This window comes from Mauremys reevesii, linkage group 4, assembly GCF_016161935.1.
Source record: "Mauremys reevesii isolate NIE-2019 linkage group 4, ASM1616193v1, whole genome shotgun sequence".
Lineage (NCBI taxonomy): Eukaryota > Metazoa > Chordata > Testudines > Geoemydidae > Mauremys > Mauremys reevesii.
In genome coordinates this window covers 22,500,121-22,516,459 of record NC_052626.1, presented here as the reverse complement: position 1 = coordinate 22,516,459, position 16,339 = coordinate 22,500,121, and the positions used below count along the sequence as shown (strand labels likewise).

At 44.9% G+C, this 16,339-nt stretch overlaps 1 protein-coding gene across 1 annotated transcript in view; it reads left to right on the top strand.

Moving 5' to 3' along the window:
* The first annotated feature begins 2,384 nt into the window (after window positions 1–2,384).
* Window positions 2,385–16,339, top strand: part of PPP2R5C (protein phosphatase 2 regulatory subunit B'gamma) — a 170,789-nt gene continuing 156,834 nt past the window's right edge. Inside the window, exons 1-2 of the mRNA XM_039534849.1 lie at window positions 2,385–2,580; window positions 4,736–4,801. Coding sequence (XP_039390783.1) covers window positions 2,389–2,580; window positions 4,736–4,801 — 258 coding nt within the window. The 5' untranslated portion in view covers window positions 2,385–2,388. The remainder of the gene's footprint in view (window positions 2,581–4,735; window positions 4,802–16,339) is intronic.

Below are 16,339 nucleotides of genomic sequence, written 5' to 3'. Positions count from 1 at the left end.
TAGATATTTTGGTGCTTTAAATGTTTTGCAAGTTTAAACTATTCAATCCATATATTCTAAAACAAAATATTGGTTGTGGTGTTTAGGAAGCGTTCCGAAGGCATATTGGAGAGAAGGCACAACAGCTAACTGCAGCAACTCCCAATTCAGTAATCTGTTCTGGCTTCCAGACACGTCTAGTTTATACTGGGCATGCTCAGACATTAACACAGCTATACTAGTATAATCATATTCATATTAACATCTCCTTTTTTGCATAGTCACTCCCATCTGTTAACACAATACTTGTGATTTAATAGTACAATTGGAAATACTTTAGTTTTAATGTTATGGTGAATATATAAATCACTTGTTTGATCTCACAGTTTAGGAAGTCACTAGAACAAATAGAATTGTAGCTTTTATCAGTCACCTCAGCCAGGGGCGGCTCTAGACACCTGCGGGAGGTCCACCGGAGCCGCGGGACCAGCGGACCCTCCGCAGGCATGCCTGCGGGAGGTCCACCGGAGCCGCCTGCCGCCCTACCGGCGACCGGCAGAGCGCCCCCCGCGGCATGCTGCCCCATGCACGCGCTTGGCATGCTGGGCCTGGAGCTGCCCCTGACCTCAGCCCACTGATTATTGCATATATTATACCAGGTCTGGAAAAATCCAGTCACTTAACTGTTACTGGTGACTGAGATGCTTTCCATAACAAGAGGGATAGGAGGGAAGACGAGACTTTTCACAAAATAAAAGTTTCTAGCCTGGTGGTCACAAAGACAACCTTCCAAATTTTAGCAGATGCAGTGCCATCTTTTTGAAATTGCACTCTACAAAATGTGAAATAACTATTAGGAATCCCAGGAACTAGAACTGAGGTCTGAGCTTCTCACCAGTGTTGCCTGTGGTACTCACTGTTTGGGAGTGGGAAAAGGCCTTTTTACCTTCCATACTGGCCACTGGCTTCTAAGCATTTAGTACATTTTACCAACCTTTATAGCAGTGCTATAATTACAGATAAATAAGCACTTTCATTCCTAGTTTTCAGGCACCTAATGTTCTGACAACATTACTCTGTGGGGTAAATTTTCTTCTGCTTTTTCTCAGCTGAAATGTAATTTTGGGTCAAAAGGACATTTGACAAAATTTTAGTTGGATGTTTTTAACACCTATTTTTCCCATCTATCCACACAGTTGAAACTCTTGTTCAGGCTTTCTTCTTGCATCTTGATTACTGCAAAAGCTGGCCTTGACAAATATTTCCTTACTCTGCTCATATCCATTCAGTATTCTGCTGCAAAAATCCTTTTCTTAGCCCCACCCCACTCTTCTGTTCCCTACTTGTTAGATTCTCAAACACCTTGGTACTTTCTCCCATGCTGCTCCACATGAGTGGGAGGAGGCTTCCATAAATGTTTGCAAAGCTAACACACAATCCTCCTTCAAAACTGTCCTTCAAACTTCTTTTCTATAAGGCCTACCAAAAAAAATTTACGACTAGTGTGCTGAGACCACTGCGTATCAGGCTGACCAGTATGGTTGTTTTCTTGTACTCCCTGTGACTGTTGTCTCTTGTTTTATGCCTAAATTGTATGCTCCTTGGGGTAGGAATCATCATTTTGTTCTGTAGTTTTACAGCAAATCACACAATTAAGTCTGGTCCTTGAGCAGGACTCCAAGGCACTACAGTAATACAAATAATTTTAAGAGAAGCATGAAAGAGAAAAGATGATCATTTGTTCAGGGTTGTTTTGATGCTTTTTTATATTTGGTTTGGATGGATTAAAAAGTAGCTCCTGTTTTCAAATTATAATCTTTGCAGAGAGGTGGGCCTAGCGGAATAATGCATGTTTCACTAAACTTGAAAACTTCCCTGAAAGAAAAAGGATAATACATTTAAAATAGCAGGATGCCCATGCAGAGTGCACCTTCTCCTTATCAGTTAATTGTGTTCACTGGCTGGGGTACCTAAACCCAAGAGATGCTGGGCATCTTCAGCCTCTATTATGATCAATGGGGGAGTGGGTCTTAGACCGACTTCTGCACAAGTCAAGATACAAGCCGAAAAGCTGAGCCCATATCACCACCCAGGGAGGCGGCTCAGGCGGGGGGTAGGTAAGGCTGGCTCAGTCACAGTGGGCGGCTCTACCCCAGCCTGGCTGAGTCGGGGAAACGACTCTGCTCCGGTCCTGGGGGTGGGGGGGCGGTTCTGCCTGGGCCCGTCTGAACCGCTGAAGGGAGGGGAGCGGCTCTAGCGGCGGGGCGTGAGCCCCAGGCAGGAGGCCGCTCTCCAGGCGCTACCAACTCCCTCAAGCCGCCGCTGTGCGCCGGGATGGAGACAGCCCCGCCCCCTAGCTCACAGAGGGGAGGAGGGGGAACGTTGATCCCACGTGACGGGGGACAGCCAATGGCGAAGCGGCGTCCCGGCTCGGCCGGGCGGAGGCAAGGCTGCCGCCGCTGGGAGCCGGAGAAGGGGAAGAGCCTGAGTGGGGCGGGGGAGTCGCAGCGAGGACTCCGAGCGGGGACCCCTGGAGGCTGCGCCGCTCCGGCCCGGGCGCCCAACCGACCGGCCATGCCGAATAAAACCAAGAAGGAGAAGGTGAGTCCGCCCGGCCGGGGGCGCTGAAGGCCCGGGGAGCTCCTCGCGGGGCGGGCCAGGGGAGCAGGCCCCTGCGGGAGAGGGGCCCGGAGGCAGCGCCGCTGAGGGGTGGCGAGTTGTGGGGGGAGCTGGGCAGGTCCTGGTGGTGGAGGGAAGAGAGGGGCGGGGGCGGGCCGGTCCGGGCGGAGGCTGCCGGGGGTCTCCCGGGTGCTCCCCGTGGGAGGGGGCGGGGATGGGGAGCCGGTGAGGCGGCGTGGGAGGGGGCGCTCCCTGCGGGTGGGCGGTGGGCCTAGCCCCGCCGATGCTGCGTCTCCTCACCCAATTTCTGGGGCCCGATTCGCCCCCATCCGACCTCGGGGGGAGACCGGGATTCAGCAGCACCAGGGGTTCGGGGCGGAGGGGATTTCTTGGGGGCGTGAAGGGGTAATTGCTCGGGTACGGGAGTAGCAGCGGGTGGCTATTTTATCGGGTGTATGTAGGAGGAGTGAGTTGTTAGGAGATCTTTTAATTTGGGGCAAGGTGGGTATCTCTACTTTGCGTGGGAGGGAGTAATTTTAAAGGGGGGCAGGTCTCTGGGGGGAGGCTATTTTTAAGGTTGGCATCTACAGCACTTTCCTGGGTAGCTTTATTACGGTATTGCTTTGATTTATGAATACTGTGCTGCTTGAAGCTGTGTTCATAGAACCATCCAAAAACAGTTTGCAAGCATTGCTTGAGATTTGTAATCTCCTCCTCACCCAGTGTGGTAACATTGGTCCCATCTTACAAACAGAGCAACTGAGGCAGAGTAGTGATTACCTCAAAAAAGGAAGAAGTGCCAGAGATTCCATGAAGTCCACTGGGGATTTCACTACTAGGGTGACCAGACAGCAAATGCGAAAAATTGGGATGGGGGTGGGGGGTAATAGCCTATATAAGGAAAAAAAACCCAAAATCAGGACTGTCCCTATAAAATAGGGACATCTGGTCACCCTATTCACTACTGTTGTTGATTTTACATGGAAGGTGCCCAGATATGAAGATCAGGGCCATGTACAGCTAGAAAACCATTAGAGGGAGTTAGTGTTAAAGCCAGGAGTTGCATCTGAAGAAGTGAGGTTTTTTACCCACGAAAGCTTATGCCCAAATACATCTGTTAGTCTTTAAGGTGCCACGGGACTCCTTGTTGTTTTTGTGGCTACAGACTAACACGGCTACCTCCTGATATTCAAAGCCAGGAGTGGAACCTAGAGCTCCTGACTGCCATTCTGTGCCTGTTCCACTAGATACTTCCTCCATTCCTTTGATTTCAGGCAGTCTTTTAGCATTTCCACATCAGTTTAAAATCAAGTATCAGAGGGGTAGCCGTGTTAGTCTGGACCTGTAAAAGCAGCAAAGAGTCCTGTGGCACCTGGTAGACTAGTCTGTTAGTCTATAAGGTGCCACAGGATTCTTAGCTGCTTTTAGTTTAAAATCAGTTACTCATGGATTTGTCTGTGTCTTATGAACGTATTGATTTTTGTGCATTAAGATGCCCCACTGCTCCAAAAAAGTTGTAGACTATGTTAATGTTTGTATTTCTTTCGTTTCCTTTACCCTGTAGTGAGAGAAATAGGGGCTGGATGTAGTCTAAGTGCAGGATTCGAAGTGAGGAGAAACTCTTGGGTTACAGACCTAGCTTTAACACTGGGGTTTTAGCCGCTGTTGTAGCTACACAGATGCAAACACCTATATAGACATGGTAGAGCAGTATAAACCGTGACTTGCACTGGAACAGCTTACCCAGGCTTCAAAGCTACACTAGGGGCTAAAAAACAAGGGTAAACGAAGGCTGATTCTCTGTTGCCTGGTGCATACCATTTGCACTCTTTGCCTCTGTTTTATTAGATATAAATGGATATAAGAATTATTAATGTAAATTGCTTATTGGTATTTTGTGAGAAATAACTAATGTTTCTAAAGTATTTTGAAGGTGAAAAGTGTTAAGTATTTGTGGAATTTCTGATACTAAAATTGTAATAGTATAATAGTTAAATTTATGGGCCTTACTAATCTTCTGTAGTGCATATTTTTATGTAGTTCTCTGGACAATCAGTTACTTGACTGAAAGCATATTTGATTATGTTTGAAATTAAGCTTGAAGCTGGGAAAATGTATAAATCTCTTTAATTTTCAGGAACCTGCAAAATTGGGCAAAAGTGGAAAAAGTGGTAAAGATGGACAAGATAACCAAGAACATGAGGTAATTATTGCTACAGCATGCAGTCTTCTTTGTGAGAATATTTGGGAAGACTTTTCAAGATTATGTATAGTCTTTCCCACATTGATATAACTTAGAGATGGCAGAGGTTTGGTTTTTTGGAAACCATTAGGACTTCTTTGTAAAACATCTTTCCTGTCAAAGCTGAATATAACTTTTGGAAAGTGCCTTCAGGGAAATTACTCAAAATAAAACCAACTATGGCTGGTCCTTGATCACTTAGTTTCTACTCCCAACAGCTCTTTTTTCCCCCCCTCCACTGGCTACCTCTGTATGTCAACTACTGAAGGCATGCACCTTTTACTCCTGAGGGAATTCTGCATGCAAAGTTCAAGTCCCCCACAGATTTCCTTGCTTCCCTGCAGAAAAATGACTTTCTGATGTGGAAGGATAGGGAAGCACCCCTCCCCAACAGCATGGGCGTGTCGTTTTGGGTTCCTGGAGCAGCCAGCGGGGAGATAAATCATGGCAGGGAAGCAGTGTGGGCTAGGGATGCCCCAGGCAGTGGCTTCTACCCTGTGCTGGGCTCAGCTACTAGTCCTGACTGGGCTGGGGCAAGGGAGGACTGGACTTGCTCTTCCCTTTCAAGGAGGGGCTGGGTGAGACCTACCCCCTGAAATCTACCTGGCTACAGAAAGCTCTGCACACATTCACACCTTGCTTCCTCCTTCTGTCTGCTGAACCCCCACCCCCTGCATCCGGAACCCCCTTGAATGCACCCCACCCTGAGGAGACCCACCTCCTCTGCACTTGGACCACCCTGATGAGCCCCCTGCATCCAGACCTCTACCACACTGAGTCTCAGCCAGCTACACCCAGACCTCCATTCCCCCAGCATTTGGGCCCCCTCACACCCAGACCTCCCATGCCAAGCCCCATTCCCTTGCACACCCAGACCCTCCCTGCTGAACCCCAACCACCATAACCTGAACCCTCCTGCAGAGTCCTGTTGCCTCTGCACCTGGAACCCCCCCAATTGAGCCCTTGTGCATCCAGATCCACACTGCACCTGGACACACACCCCTGAGCTGCCCACACCCAGATTGCCCCACCCAGAACCCTTTCACCCCACATCTGGATCCCTCCCTACAGAGCCCATCCCCACTTGGATCCTGCTGGGCTGAGCCTGCCTGTCCATACCTGGTGCAGAAGGGCAAGGCTCCGTGTCAGGGCCAGGTGCAGCCTCACCACTGAATCCATGTCTGCGGGGGGAAGGGGTACAGTGGCAGTTGCAGGGTGATCTCCCAGCTCAGTGCAGCTGGTGGTCTATGCTCCCCACTGCCATGGTGGAGCCTCTACGTTTATTTATTGACAAATAAAATTTGCAGGATTTTAAAATATTGTGTGTAGAATTTAATTATTTATTTTATTTTACACAGAATTCCCTAAGGAGTAATTTTTCCTTCCTCTAACCCTTTTGTCAGGTAAAGGGCCTGTCTTTTTCTTTTAAGGTGCCCCAGTTTTTCAACTTCTATGTTGTCTTCTCTCTGTTGCCAATAGCTCTCTTCATTCATGAACTAAATGCTAGTCCATCTCTTTCAAGTGGCAGTGGCCTCTTCCAAGCTGTCAAGAGATCCTAGACTTGTGTAACAGTCTTGTTCGTGGGCTGCCACTTTTTTCTCTTATGACTTCTGCAATGGGAGGGATTGCTAGTACTTTGGGGGAATAGGATTAGAATTCAAAATGACCTTGACAAATTGAAAAATTGTTCTGAAATCAAGATGAAATTCATTAACGATAAGCGAAAAGTAGAAGAAAATCAAATACACAACTTCAGATGGGGAATAACTGAGTAGGTGGTGGTAACACCGAAAAGGATCTGGGAGTATAGTAGATCACAAATTGAATATCAGTTGTGCAATCTGATACAGTTGCTAAAAAGGCTAATATCATTCTGAGTATATTAACAGGAGTGTTGTATAATACAAGGGAGGTAATTGTCCTGATCTGCCCAACACTGGAGAAGTCTCACTTTGAGTTCTGTGTCCAGTTTTGGGTGCTACACTTCAAGAAAGACATGGACAAATGGAGAGAGTCCAGAGAAGAGCAACAAAAATGATAAAAGGTTTAGAAAACCTGACCTATGAGGAAAGGACTGAAACGGGACCTGATAAGTCTTTTAAACTGTAAAGTGCTGTTATAAAGAGGACAGTGATCAATTGCTCTCCAAGTGCACTGAAATTAAAACAAGAAACAATGGGCTTAATTTGCGACAAGGGAGGTTTAGGTTAGATACTAGGAAAAATTGCCTAACTGTAAAAAGAATTGGAATGGGCTTCCAGCGGAGGTTTTGGAATCCCCATCACTGGAGGTTTTTTAAAACGGGTTGGGCAAACACCTGTCAGGTATGGTCTAGGACGGTATACGTGGTGCTTCCTCAGCACAGAGGGGTGTACTAGATGATCTCTGGAGGACCCTTTCTGCCTTTAAAATTCTATAATTTTTAAAACCATACACTGAACTGTTCCACTTCTGACTAACAATTCTGCTGTTAATGCTTTTGTTCCTGTCTTGCTGCTTCACTTTTACCTTTGTCAGCCAGCTAGATGTGATGGCTTCAAGTGGGTCAATTAAATTGCTACTCATTCGCCTTCCCACATTTCCTGGAGACCTAGCATTACATATAATCTTTCCATTTGGAAATTTCAAACTCTGTTTGAGTAGGTTTTGAAATTCCCTAAAATGTGTCAGTGCTCGTCTGAAAAACTGCTTCACTGAAAAGCTCATTCACTTCTATAGTCTTGTTTGTAAATGTGTTAGTTCAAACATTTGTTTCTCTGCTATATAAAATAATATTTTTGCCCTCCTTCCATTCCCACCCAAGAATTATGAGATGCAGGAATACTATGTATTTTTATCTTGGGAAGTGATTATTTTTCTGGTGAGCTTCATTGAGTTTTCATTTTTTGTCATGAGCAGAAAGGTACTATGAGATACATATTATCAGGGTCAGTTTATTCATAGCTAACAACTGAGTAATCTAGTCATAATGTGCTCATTGATGAATTCATGTTGAGTTGTGATTAGAAGTTTGGCAAAGGGAAATAATACTTTAGCTAGTATAAGTGAAGCCTTCATCGATAGGCAGTCAAATCTATAGCAGATTATGCAAATCAATGAATACTCTGAATCTCTCTTGTAAATTGGTTTGACCCCTGTATCTTTAACTTAATACTATATATTGGATGGAAATGTACTTTTCTTTCATGATTTCTTACTGTATTTGCTAATTTATTTGATCTGGGTTACTTCTTTTACATTTTAAAAAAAAAAGTTACCTGGCAGGTGAATTTCTCAGGGGAAGAGCATGCTACAGCTCTTGTGTGTTACTCCTGGTGGCACCTATTGTGAAGTATTATGTGAAGGAGCAGCACAGGCACAATCCTAAATTACTGAAAATTCTTTGTGGTGAAAGAGGGAGAGAATAGGATGGGGAAGGGACAGTGACAAGGATGTGGCCTGAATATATGATGTGCTTAGCATCTTCAGTCTACAAGGTAAAACCACAAGAAAAATCTTGAAAACCTGAAAGCTTACTTGACTGTTTTAGCAGCTTTACTAACAGAATATTTGTACATCTTGTAATATAAGAGGATAGTGTGTTGCAGACTTACCATTTTAAGGCAAATAACTAACCAAGATGTATACTAATCTGCTATATGCATGCATAGAAAGTCAACATATTGAAGACTTGGTTGTTTCATGAGGTTATATTTATTTGTAGTAAGAGGTATACAATTTATGTGCTGAATTTCCCAAAAAAGTAACAAGAGTCCTGTGACACCTTAAAGACTTAACAGATGTATTGGAGCATAAGCTTTCGTGGGTGAATGCCCACTTCGTCAGATGCATGTAATGGAAATTTCCAGAGACAGGTATAAATATGCAGGCAAGAATCAGTCTGGAGATAACGAGGTTAGTTCAATCAGGAAGGGTGAGGCCCTCTTCTAGCAGTTGAGGAGAAAGAAACTGCTTTTGTAGTTGGCTTGACATTCACAGTCTTTGTTTAATTCTGATCTGATGGTGTCAAATTTGCAAATGAACTGAAGCTCAGCAGTTTCTCTTTGAACTCTGGTCCTGAAGTTTTTTTTGCTGTAAGATGGCTACCATTAGATCTGCTATTGTGTGGCCAGGGAGGTTGAAGTGTTCTCCTACAGGTTTTTGTATATTGCCATTCCTAATATCTGGCTTGTGTCCATTTATCCTTTTACGAAGGGACTGTCCAGTTTGGCCGATGTACATAGCAGAGGGGCATTGCTGGCACATGATGGCGTATATAACATTGGTGGACGTGCAGGTGAATGAACCAGTGATGATGTAGCTGATCTGGTTAGGTCCTGTGATGGTGTCGCTGGTGTAGATATGTGGGCAGAGTTGGCATCGAGGTTTGTTGCATGGATTGGTTCCTGAGTAAGAGTTGTTATGGTGTGGTGTGTGGTTGCTGGTGAGAATATGCTTAAGGTTGGTGGGTTGTCTGTGGGCAAGGGCTGGCCTGCCTCTCAAGGTCTGTGAAACCGAGGGATCATTGTCCAGGATGGGTTGTAGATCACTGATGATGCATTAGAGAGGTTTAAGCTGAGGACTGTAGGTGATGGCCAGTGGAGTTCTGTTGGTTTCTTTCTTGGGCTTGTCTTGTAGCAGGAGGCTTCTGGGTACACGTCTGGCTCTGTTGATTTGTTTCCTTATTTCCTCATGTGGATATCGTAGTTTTGAGAATGCTTGGTGAAGATCTTGTAGGTGTTGGTCTCTGTCTGATGGGTTGGAGCAAATGCGGTTGTACCTCAACGCTTGGCTATAGATGATGGATCGTGTGGTGTGTCCGGGGTGGAAGCTGGAAGCATGAAGGTAGGCATAGCAGTCGGTGGGTTTTCAGTATAGGGTGGTGTTAACATGACCATCACTTATTTGTACTGTGGTGTCTAGGAAGTAGACCTCCCGTGTAGATTGGTCCAGGCTGAGGTTGATGGTGGGGTGGAAGCTGTTGAAATCATGGTGGAATTCTTCCAGAGTCTCCTTCTCATGGGTCCAGATGATGATGTTGTCAGTGTAGCATAGGTAGAGAAGGGGTGTGAGTGGACGAGAGCTGAGGAAGCGTTGTTCCAGGTCAGCCATAAAAATGTTTGCATATTGTGGGGCCATGCGGGAGCCCGTGGCGGCGCCACTGGTCTGGAGGTATATATTGTCACCAAATTTGAAATAATTGTGCGTGAGGATAAAGTCTCAGAGCTCAGCAACAAGTTGTGCTGTGTCATCATCAGGGATACTGTTCCTAACAGCTTGTATTCCATCTGTGTGTGGGATGTTTGTGTAGAGAGCCTCCATATCCATGGTGGCTAGGATGGCGTTTTCTGGGAGATCACCAATGCATTGTAGTTTTCTCAGGAAAAGTAGACATTCTGGTGGAGATTTCATGTAGGTAATCCTAGAATTGAACATAAAAGGAGTGTTTCTGTGAAGTACAACCCTTATTTCAGTATCTACCTCTGGCTAATAGATGTTTGAGATAAACAGATATTTAAATCCTTCTCTAGACCATCAACAGATTTAGAAATGCACAGACATATGTTGTTTTTTCAAGTGAATTTAATGCATGTGAAAAATGCCAGATTGCTACTTGTGTTGTCCCTGCTCTTTGAATAGAGGACAGTCTCTAGTCCCTGCAGTGTCCCACAAATATTTTATTTTTAGGCATGTCTGTAGTGCTTATCTGAACACATGATGATTTGGACTTCTATAGCATTTTTTTCATCTGTGCATCTCAAAGTGATTTATGAAAATGAGTAAGCATTATCCCCATCTTACAGTTTGGAAAACTGAGGCATGGAGGGCAAGAGAAGCAACTTTCCTAAGGTTGTGCAGAAAGTGCTATCTGAAATGAAGATTACAACAACCCAGGTCTCTAGTGTGTTAACTTTATGCCTAATCCACAACAACCGTGCCTCTCAAATGTACTTCAACCCTGACTTAGGGCCATTTTAGAAATACCAGGAATAGTCTAGTCTCTGGTTTTGTTGGTCACATATGGATTGTGATCTTGGTTTCTATAAGGGCTGGTCTACACTTGAAATGCTGCAGCTCTTTGGCGTGGACACTGCCTACACCTATTGGAGGGGTAATCCATCTCCGAGAGGGGGGGAGGGATAGCTCAGTGGTTTGAGCATTGGCCTGCTAAACCCAGGGTTGTGAGTTCAATCCTTGAGGGGGCCACTGAGGGATCTGGGGCAAAAATTGGTCCTGCTAGTGAAGGCAGGGGGCTGGACTCAATGACCTTTCAAGGTCCCTTCCAGTTCTAGGAGATTGGTAATCTCCAATTATTACCTTATTACCTAGGCTGTAGCTATGTCAACAAATGAATTATTCTGTTAACCTAGTGCCATCTGTGCAGGGAGTTAGATTGGCTTAACTATGTCACTCAGGGGTGTGGATTTTTCACACCCCTGAGGGATGTAGCTGAGTTGACCTAACTTTTTAGTGTAGATCAAGCCTAAGCTTTGAAGGATTGGGGTGTTGAATCTGACCTCTTTTCTCCCATGTGTTTTTCAAGTGTCTGAGTTAAGTGTTAACCCCCCCCCCCCCCCAAAAAAAAAACCCAAAACAAAACAAAAAAAGGGAAATACTTCAAACAGCCTGAATAAAAATCACTTTCCTCGCTTTTAGGGTAGATCCAACAACTCATTTATACACAAGCTTTGAGTTAAGAATACATCATCATAGATTTGGGATGGGGATGAGTAACTCTGAATCTGTATGTAACAACTGCATTTCAAAAGTGAAGATTGGGCATCAGGACATCAAAATCTTTCAATTGATTCAGACTAACCCGTGTCATCAATAACAGTTGGGAGACTGGAGTATTTTATAGTTGAAATGTCACCGACATTTCAAACTTTTATTTAAAGAACTGGTATTGCAAAATACAAGGGAAAATGATTGCTTCCACCTGAATATTTTATGTTGCATACAAAAAACATATTAGAAGAAAATTTTTATGGTTGCAAAGTAAAGCACCCAGGAGTTAGGAAATACCTGAATTAAGCTGGTCTTGTTACCTTAATTTGGCTTTCTAGTGCATATGCATTATTATAATCTTTAATTATATGTTCACATGATATTTTCCCCCCAGGACCCTGCCTCATTCAGTATATAGTATGAATGGTGCTCACTAAATGTGTAACTATTCAGTCACAATTCAATTAATCACAGAGACTTGGTGGGATAATTCACATGACTGGAATATTGGTGTAAAAGGGTACAACTTGTTCAGGCAGGGAAAAAAGGGAGGAGTTACTGCCTTGTATAGCAAAGACACAAGTGGGAGACAGATGTGTTGACAGTCTCTGGGTAATTATAAAATGGGTAAGAAACAAGAGTGATATGGTAGGAGTCTACTGCAGCTCACCTAACCAGGAAGAAGTGTGTGACACTCTGTACCTCAAAGTAGCACCCTGGAACCCCAGTATTCACCACTGTGATAATGTTTTGTACAAAGTATGCCTTGTGAGTTATTTTAAGTCTTGATCTGTTGAATATTAGTATCCTGTTTGATTGTATATGCTATCATTATATGTGAAGTTATGAAGCATTGCTATATGCGTTACTGAAATATGTTGTGAGGTTGGGAGACACTCACAGCCAGCATTTCAGTTGCAGCAAAGGACCAGCCACACATGTGCTGTTGGCCCATTAAAGGGAATCCACTCTCCCAATGGCGATCTCAGAGACAGCATGTTTTCAATGGAGACTGCTTGCCCAGTGGGGACTGCCTGATCCCTCCACATCACAGCAAAGATCTTTCCAGCAAGCTGGAAGAAAATATAAAAGAGGTGAAGTGATATCATCACTTGGCCTCTTTCTCCTCATCTCAGTACCTGGAGTAACTTCTGGAAGACACAGACTTTGATCTGGGGATGGGTGGTCCCAGATGGGAAGGTTGTCCCAGCCTGTGTATTAAGGATGCTTGTACTGTTTGTCAGAGTCAGAAAAGCTATATGATTCAACTCTTGCTTAGACTAAAATTTTATGATTTAGAAAGCATGTTCGCTTTTTATTTTATTAAGGTAACTACCTCTGACCTTTATGCATATTGCTTATCACTTAAAACCTATTTTTCTGTAGTTAATAAATCTGTTTTATGTTTTACCTAAAACAGTGTTTTGGTTGAAGTGCTTGGGAAATCTCAGCTCAGTTTACAAAGGCTAGTGTGTGTCCATTCCACACTGAGGGAGTGGCAAACTACTTAATTAACTTGCACTGCCCAGATTTCTCCCTGCTTCCTCCTGGTGTAGGAACATGGGGGAGGGAGGGAAGACAAGCAATGAATCACAGCTACTGCTCACCCCCCTCCTCACAATATTTCTCCCCCCACCCCGGGAGGGGGGAATGTGAGGTGGAGGGAGCAATATCAAATGCTCCTTGCATTCAGGTCACTTTCCCACCTGGGCTGTGCTGTGAGGCAAGCATCAGGAGCTGCTGCTCTCCTGCCTCCCCTTATGCAGCCCAGGTGTGGAATGTGACCTGGATGCAGGGATCCCTGATGTTGCTCCTTGCCCTCCCCCCCCCAATCCCTCTAGAGGTGCAGAGAGGAGCAGTGTTATGGGGGGGGGGAGAGAGCAGCAGTGCTAGCTGTTCTGTGCATCTAGGTCAATTTCCGCATGTGGGCGCTGGGCTTGGGGCAAAGGGGGCACAGAGCAGGGGTTAGGGGCGTGGCAGGGAGGTGCAGGGATTAGGGTTGCAGGGCTTCAGGGTGAAGGGTGGTGAGTAGCCCATGGGGACCTGGGGCAATGGGGGGAATACCCACGGGGGCCAGAGTCCCCAAAATACAAGTTTACCCAGGATGCCATTTTCCCAAAGGCCAGTCCTGGGGAGTTCAGCAATCCTACAGTCCAGGTTGCACCCTGGGGACCCTGTCACAGTGAGTGAGGGTTTTTTTAAAAAAAAACTCATAGACTTTAAGGTCAGAAGGGACCATTATGATCATCTAGTCTGACCTCCTGCACAATGCAGGCCACAGAATCTCACCCACCCACTCCTGTAACAACCCCCTAACCTATGTCTGAGTTATTGAAGTCCCCAAATTGTGGTTTGAAGACCTCAAACTGCAAAACTAACACAATCATCCAAAGAACAGGACTTGGTGGTGATGGGGGACTTCAGCTACCCAAACTCCTGTTTGGAAAATAATAGAACAGGGTACAGGTTATCCAACAAGTTCTTGGAATGCACTGGAGACAAATTTTTATTACAGAAGATAGAGTGAATAGGGGAGAGGGTGTTCTAGATTTGATTCTGGTAAATAGGAATTGGTTGAGAATTTGAAGGTGGAAGGCAGCTTGGGTGAAAGTGATCATGAAACAGTAGTTCATGATTCTAAGGAGTGGTAGGAGGAAAACAGGAGAATAAAGACAATGGACTTCAAGGAGACAGACCAGCAAACTCAGAGAATTGATAGACTTGCTTCCACACCTAAGGGAAAAAAGAGTTCAGGGGAGTTGGTAGTTTTTTTTAAGAGACATAGGGTATGGCTACACTGGCGAGTTGCAGCGCTGGAAAGCCTCCACCAGCGCTGCAATTAGTAAGTGGCCACACCTGCAGGGCACTTCCAGCGCTGCAACTCCCTGGCTGCAGCGCTGGCCGTACACCTCACTCAGCATGGGGAATAAGGATTCCAGCGCTGGTCATCAAGTGTGGCCACACACCAGCGCTGTGATTGGCCTCCAGGGTATAAGGATGTATCCCAGAATGCTTTTATAAATTACTCTCTTTGTTTTGTTATGCAGCCTCTCTTTGTTTTGTTATGAACGAGCTAAACAAACAGAGCTCCTGTTTGCTGTGATCATCTGTACCTGTCTGTAAACAATCAAATGAGAGGCAGGCAGGGAGCGAATGAAACAGTGGGGAGTCGTGTTGGCTGCAGGCTGTTTGCAATTAAGAGTTAAGACTAAGGGGTCGGAAACATGTTCTGATTTTTCAAGGCAGGAAGCTAAACACACGGTGTTGGCTCCAAAAATCCCCTCTCTCTCTCCCCCCGCTCCCTGTCACACTAGACCCCACTCCACCCCCCTCTTTTGAAAAGCACGTTGCGGCCACTTTAACGCTGGGATAGCTGCCCATAATGCATCACTCCCAACAGCGCTGCAAATGCTGCAAATGTGGCCACACACCAGCGCTGGTAGCTGTGAGTGTGGCCACACACCAGCGCTGGCCCTGCACAGCTGGATGACCAGCGCTGCAAACTACCAGCACTGCAAACCGTAAGTGTAGCCATACCCATAGTTAAGGGCAGGAGCAAACTATGCAAAGGTGTAGGAAAGAGGAAGTATGGTAAGAGACCATAATGGCTTAACCTGAAGATTTTCCATGACCTGTAACTCAGTCATATTAAAAAGTGGAAAGTACGTCAAATTACGAAGGATGAAAATATGTATAAAATAAAAAATACAATTATGTAGGGGACAGAATTGTGCACCTTGACCTTTCTAATATGATTAAACTGGATAGGGACATAAAATGTTTTCTTGGTACCTTTTACAGATGTATTAGAAGCAAGAGGAAGACCAATGACAAGAGTAGGCCCATTATTCAATGAGAAGGAAAAGGCAATAAGAGACAACATCAATGGCTGAAGTGTTAAATGCCTTTGTTTGTTTGTTTTTTTCACCAAAATGGTTAGCAGAGATTGGATGATTAACAGTGAATGTCAGTGTAAATGGGGGTAGATCTGAGGCGAAAATAGGGAAAGAACAAGTTAACAGTTACTTTTAGACTATGTCTACACTGTGCTGCTGTAAGGTCTCCTGTGTACCTGCTCTTTGCCAGCAGGTGAGAGCTCTCTTGCTGGCAAAATAAAACCACCGCCAACGAGCAGTGGTAGCTTTGCCGGTGGGAGAACATCTGCTGACAAAGCGCTGTCCACACCAGCGCTTTTCATCAGTAAAACTTTTATCAGTCGAGAGTGTTTTCTCCCCCACCGTCCTGACCAACAAAAGTTTTACCAAAAAAAGTGCTGGGTAGACAAAGCCTTAGACAAACAAGTTAAATGTCTTCAAGTTGGCAAGGATACATCCTAGAATACTTCAGGAACTGGCTCAGCCATTAGTGTTTATCTTTGAGGACTTGTGCAGGACAGGAAGGAATGCAGGGACTGGAACTGGTTAAATATAGTACCTGTCTATAAAAAGGGGTATAAGGACAACCCAGGGAGTTATAGACTAGTCAGCTTAACTTTGGTACCCTGGAAGATAAAGGAGCAAATAATCAGACAATCAGTTTGTAAGCACCTAGAACACAGTAAGTTAAGTAACAATCAATGTAGATTTGTCAAGAACAAATCATGTCCAAGCAACCTAATATCCTTGGTTGACAGGGTAACAAGCCTTGTGCACGGGGGGAAGGGGAAGTAGTAGATGTGGTAAATCTCAATTTTAGTAAGGCTTGTGGTACTCTCTCACATGATCTTCTCATAAGCAAAGTAGAGCAATATAGAATAGATGAACCTGCCATAAAGTGGTTTTAAAATCAGTT